The 6,451-nt window shown below is 48.6% G+C and overlaps 1 protein-coding gene and 1 pseudogene across 1 annotated transcript; one reads left to right on the top strand and one right to left on the bottom strand.

Moving 5' to 3' along the window:
- Positions 1-460: 460 nt before the first annotated feature.
- LOC123172861 (uncharacterized) lies at positions 461-1,040 on the top strand (the record flags this gene model as incomplete). Its single annotated transcript, XM_044589764.1, has 1 exon — positions 461-1,040. A coding segment is annotated over one exon (346 nt), but the record flags the coding sequence as incomplete, so codon positions are not given.
- Positions 1,041-1,826: 786 nt separating this feature from the next.
- On the bottom strand, positions 1,827-4,281 carry LOC123172860 (FBD-associated F-box protein At5g18780-like; annotated as a pseudogene).
- Positions 4,282-6,451: the final 2,170 nt, after the last annotated feature.

Here is a 6,451-nt window from a genome sequence, read left to right as displayed (position 1 = left end):
CTATTAAGTACTCCCTCCGTTCCTAAATATAAGTCTTTTTAGAGATTTCAATGCAGACTACATACGGATGTATATAGACGTACTTTAGAGTGTAGATTCATTTATTTTGCTCCGTATGTAGTCTGTAGTGAAATCTTTAGAAAGACTTATATTTAGGAACAGAGGAGGTAGTTAGGTTTAATTAGTTTCAAAACCGAAGAACGGCGGAGCAAAGCGCACGCGACGTGACAGCCTCGAACCAAGGAAGGACGCCAAGCGGGAACTCCCGAAACCAGTGGGTGGCGCCGTGCGTAGGCCTCACTTTTGTCGAGTGAACCCAACCCCCGGTTTTTGGGAATCTGGGTGTAGTCTGTGCCTAATCGACCGAAACCAGCAACCAGAGCCCCCTGTTTCCCCTGCATCTCGATGCCCTCGCTGAATCCATATAAACGCCTCGCCCCTCCTGCTTGTCGGTACACAGCGTCGACCCAACCAGAGCACGCAAGAATCATACTACCAAGCAACCTCGGAGCGCGAGAGATCGATCGACCCATCCATCGGAAGCAAAAGACAGGGATGAGCTCGTCGGCGACCAAGAAGAGGGCGTCGCTGCCGTGGAGGCGCTCAAGGACCAGGCGGGGCTGTGCCGCTGGGACTACGCGCTCCGCTCGCTCTACCACCGTGCCGTGGTCACCGGCTTCCGCGCCGTCCCGGCGTCCCTCTCCTCCTCCTCCCAGCCCGCCGTCGGCAGGGCTGCTCGGCCCAGGCGATCGGAGCAGGAGAAGCTGCACATGGCGTACCACATCGTCTGCTGGGGACCCAACTGATTGTGTAATACTAGCACATTTTTGTTCTGCTTCTCCATTTTTATCCCTTCCCATCTTGGCTATCCGTGAATGAATGATGTGTAAATCGAGATATAAGTATCCACGGTTTGTAAATCGAGATATATGTTTCAAGGTCTGTCATGCGAGCTGCCAAGTGATGAGGCAAATAGTACAGTATAAGAAAATGGCATTGTTCTGCACAAGGAACTAATACAAACTACCTCTTCGCTCTGATGTGTTTAAGGCATTGGTGCTCTGATGATCAGATCTCAACAAATTCCAACGCCAGAAACTGGATAATAAAGATCTTTTGAGTCTTAAGGAGTTTAAGGTGCAGTATATAAGGCCCAGATAATATACTCGATGATATTTCAATCTTCATCAAACATAGAACTTAGCATCCTGCCTATCTTGCACACTCTAGGAGATAAGATCTGATGCCTAGGTAACTTTGTTTACATCTGACCCACAAGAGCACACAACCACCAGCGACCACTCCATGTTGCTTGTTTATACATGATGACCACACTAACACCAGCAAGGCACCAAATGATGATTATTTGGAGAGGCTTGACCTGACACATACATAGGTAAGCAAACATGACATGGCTTGATGCTGTCACCAGCAACAAATTCCCTCAGAGTTATGCCAGTGACAGGCTTAAATGAATTTACAGCAGAACACATGCTACAAAGAACTAAAAGTATTGTGTAGTCACATGTTTGAGATTACATTAGGGGCAGGCTAACCTGAGTTAACAATACTACACATGTAGAAAGTGACACATATTCAGATGCAGACAAGTCAACATCTGCTAAAACATAGCAGTACATAATTTGGCCACAACTAGTACCATCAGGGTATGTTTGCCAGGATTTATACCTGTTGATACTCCATATTACTGTACATGTTTTAGTTTTTCTCCTGACGCTAGGAGAAGAACTTTTAACCAGTAATTATGTATGGCAATAGTAACGATAAATAAGGAAAATCTTAAAAAATTGCAAAACCCACTGCCATACCGGCTGATTAAAGCACTCTTGTACTAAATGCAAATTGAGAAACACAAAGATAGAGCGCCTTCTACAGTGTTTTTCTAATACTTTCCTGTCTCCAACAAGGCAACACGTTAATGTAGACCCATCATATTTTTGATAAGCCTTAAGGAGTTAAGCTGCAAAGTATAAGGCCCAGATGACATACTCCATGATCCTTCATGCACTACAGAGCACAACATCAGGCTCACTGAGTACTATCTTGCAGATTAGCTGTTCTTTGTCCTGCCTGATACTAGTAATTGCTAGTTTCTGATATTTCGCATTAAACTTTGACAAAAGCCTCGTGCAACGGCTGGATTGCACTATCATCAGGCTCACTGAGTACTATCTGAACATTCGGTGAGGCCTTTCTGAGAGGCGATAGTTTTCTTTCAAGAATATGTGAAGTATTCATATGATCCTTCTGAAGCCATTCTGGGTGATCAATCTTGGGAGTAAACAGTATCAGTTGGTTGAGACTAGTAGACTTCTTCAAGAAAAGGCTTACTAGCTGCATCTCATGGTGGTGCCCCTTGAAATTCATCATGTTGACCAACAAAAGGTTCTCAAAGCCATCGCCATCCTCTATTGTCTCTTCCTCTGATTGCCCTCCATCAGATATCTCTTCCCTCGACCCATGTTTCTGTGGTTGATTTTCTTCAGGTGGCTCTCCCTCTGACAGCTCTTCCTCGAGTTCAATTCCCTCTAACAGCTCTTCCTCTAGCTCATCTTCCTCCAGGGCATCTCCCTCTGACAGCTCTTCCTCTAGCCCATCTTTCTCCAGTGTTTCTCCTTCTGACAAGTCTTCATCTAGCTCATCTTCCTCCGCTGCCTCTTGCTCTGATAGCTCTTCCACTGACTCATTTTCCTCAGATTCTGATCCTGATGGTTCATCCTCTGGCCTATATTGACAACTACTTGTCGGAAGCTGCAAGAGGCCGTAGTAAGCATTCAAAATAAGTGAGCACATCAAAACCAAGCAACAATACAATGACTACTAACTGAATGCATTTGTCAAGGTCATAAGGCAATTTCTTTGACAGCTTGTATACAAATTCGAAGCTACACAAATAACCTCTCTGGTCGAGGCCCACAGCAGGCCAACAAAAGTCAAAGGCAATTTATTCACCTGCACAAATAACCTCTCCAATCGGGGGCCACAGCAGGCCACAAGGAAAGTGTAAATGTCGTTTATGTTGTCGATCTCCATTGCAAACATCACTAGCTGAAGCTCTCTCAAATTCAGCAATTTGCATGGTGCAGCGCTTGTGGCAACTAATCTGGCACGAGCCTTGGCAGACAGTCTCTGCAAAGCATAGCAACGAAGAAGGTTATCTGTAAGACATTAACAGAGAGCACTCGGATCAACCGGGTAGCATGAAATGCAGAGAGGGACGAACCCGTAGGGCACTGCTGCAGAGGGTAAGCACAGTGAGGTTGGACAAATTGGTTAGCAGTTAAAGCCGGTTTGTGCGCAGCTGACAATAAGGTCCTGACAAGTGCCTCCGGCGGTTAGGTCCTCCGAAGCAGATGTAAAGGTCAGCAAGATTGGCGATGGCCGGGATGCTGTAGGCGGGAATGTAGGCGCCGCTGTAGTGGAATGAGCGCAGGCCGGACGCATCGTCGGCAAAAAAAACTTCGGCTTCCGAACCACTCTGCAAAGGTGAGGCTCCTCAGGTGTGCCCCGGCCGCCGCGACGATCACGGAGAAGAGGCTTTCGCAGTAGCGCAGATCGAGGGTGTGGAGGAGGGGGCACGCGCGACCAGGGGATTGACTGTGCGGTCGGAGATGCGGACGCAGTGGAGGTGGATGACCTCGAGGGCGGAGAAGGGGTGGGAGTGGGCGGAGAAGGACCCGCGGAGTTCGACGGTCACGGCGCGGAGCGAGAGGCGCGCGAGGTGGGGGTCGCCCAGCGGGAGCCGGTAGTTGAAGACGCGGTTTGCGAGGTGGACGTGCAGGTCCTCGACGGCGCAGGCGGCCGCGTAGTCGAGGCAGCGGCGGAAGTGCTTGCCCTTGAGCTCGCCGATTTGGAAGGAGAGGGCGAACCGCTGGAGGCGCCGCCGCCCGCGCCGCTCCAGGGTTTCGAGGAGCGGGTGGGGGGAGTCGTGGGTGCCGAGGTGGAAGTCGAGGGAGGAGGGCGCCGGCCAGCGGTGCGTCCAGAGGGAGCGCCACCGGGTGGAGAGCGCGCCCGTGCGGATGGCGGATTTGAGCGGGAGCAGGCAGAGGATGTGCAGCCGCAGCGCCTCCGGCAGCTCCGAGATGCGGTCCTCTGCCGCCTCCGCGCCTGCCTGTACTCCCTCGTCCTTCCGCCGCCGCTTCGTGCCACCGTTGAGATGGGACGACACCGCCGCCGCCATTCCTCCCGTTGAGATGTGACGCCGCCGACGGCTCACCACCACTCTCGTTGTTTTCGACAGGGCCTCCAGTTAACCTCCGATCGATCGGCCCAAAACTTCCACGGAAGGAGGTGGTGGGCTTATCGGTGAATAAAATAAATGAGTTTTCTGGAGGACCACATTTATCAAAACGAATTTACGCCAGTCACAGCCTACAATGAATTTACAGTACAACACATTTATAAAGGGATACCCCTCAAAAAAATTATAAAATGATAAATATTCATAATTTCATATTGACAAAAAGTTACCCCCTCCGTCCGGGTTTATTAGGCCCGCCAACCGAATCGGCAAGACCAAGGCAGCCTTCTATTGGTGCACGTTAGTTTAGGTATTAATCCCTCGAGTAATTAGCTGATGCTTAGTATGGCACGTCATTTATTGTGGATAATTATGCAACCACAATCCCGCATGCTTTGCACCAATCGCTACCTCTGGAGCCCACGCATGCAACGTCTACGAATTAATTTTCCGCGGAACTAGCGGATGGAGCTGCAACCCAAGCGCCAAATCTCCACGCATGCAGCGTCTATGCATTAATTATTTCCTCGAAAATGCTGCCGAACGACGCTAATCTCGCATGCATGCATCGTTTTCAATTAACTTTCCTTGGTAATCGGACGGGAGGGCCTAATAAGAAGGGACGCCGCATTCTTGCTCACGGGCCCAATAAACCCGGACGGAGGGAGTAACATCTAACAATTGATTTACACCATCATGATACATTTTCTAAGACTCCACGCCCGTTGAACTCCATATATTGTTGTGCAAGAATTAGTTTTTTTTTTACTTTGGGAAAAGAATCCTTTAATGTCCAAGAGGGGTAAACTCTTAAATTACCAATGAAGATAGTAAATACATCAAGGAATATTGAGAAAACATAGCACTGCAAGTCTGCAATTATTGCTGTTGTTCCAAACTTCCTTCGGTGCCAATAAAGTTTAGTCCATCTCGATGAATGAAATCCACTGCTTAGGGTTGTGTCAAGTGAAGTAGAGATGGATGGGTTTTGTGTAAGTTGAGGGTGCCAGAAAACAAAAAATAGGATTATCTCCATGCCCCCTAGAAACAACGATTGATGGACATGGGTGATGGGGTGTGTGTAGAGATCAGTGACAGTCCCTCATGGTGCTTGCCTGCCGGTTCGCCAGGTGTGTCTATTTTCCCCTAGCTCTAAGCCCTATCACTTTGACATCTCCCTTCTTGTTGATCTCTATGAACACACCATCCTTCATGCCCATTAATATTGTTTTTAGATCTATCATTGTTATAAGGAACACGCAAAAAAACTTACTGGTGTTTCCTGGCATCCTCGGGTTATACAAAGCATCCACGACTACTCGATGAAACACCCCTCCCCCTAAGCAGTGGTTACATTCATTTAAGATGGACCGCACCATCACACAGCTAAAGGAAGTTTGGGCCTTTTGGCAATTGCTTTGCCGTCGATATTAAGGAAGCGCTAGCAACATCAACTACTGCTAGGAAATCATAAGCCGCAGACTAGCCATTCCCTCATCGAACTATCTTCGATAGCAGGTTGCGATTTGCATTCACAAAAATAATGAAAATGAGATCTTGATCAACGGGTTGAGAAGGACCAGCAGGAAATGTACATCAGAGGAGAGATTTTTCGAGACGAGAAAGTTAAATAGTGCATATTGAGTTGCTTTTCTTTAGAAACCGATAGGAGCTCTCTCTATTCATTTAGAAGAAGAGAGTTGTCTAGTTTATTACGAAAAATCGGGCGAAAACGAGATACACAGGGCACACGTAGTCCCTCATCGGTGCCTACACACATTTGACAGATGCCTTTAGATAGTAACCCCATGTTCCTAGGCCACCCGTTGGCGGGAACGCCAGACAAGCCCGACCCCAGATGTTGCGTGGTGCCTCATGAATTTCCACGAGGTAATGCTGCGATGGCCGTCGCCGATGCTTTGAGGCACTATTGTGAAAAGCGGTGCCACCACTGCAAGATGGTGTTGCAAGGGCGCTGCCATGCTATGAGGTAACCGGAGTTGCAAAACGTTGTGATGTGGTGTCGCCGCTACAACTCAGTGTTGCAAGGGTGCCTCCTCTTTAAATACAATGATGTGATATGCTGCAACGGTGCTGCATCTAGGGGTGGCGATTACGTTGTTGCGAGGTGGCCTGACGGGAGTGGGTAAAGTTGCTGGGACCGAGTGGCGAGCAATGTAGTGTCCGTGT

The sequence above is a fragment of the Triticum aestivum genome, unplaced genomic scaffold, assembly GCF_018294505.1.
Source record: "Triticum aestivum cultivar Chinese Spring unplaced genomic scaffold, IWGSC CS RefSeq v2.1 scaffold105956, whole genome shotgun sequence".
Taxonomy (NCBI): Eukaryota; Viridiplantae; Streptophyta; class Magnoliopsida; order Poales; family Poaceae; genus Triticum; species Triticum aestivum.
Note: the sequence above shows the minus strand (reverse complement) of the source record. Positions and strands in the feature narration are given on the sequence as shown.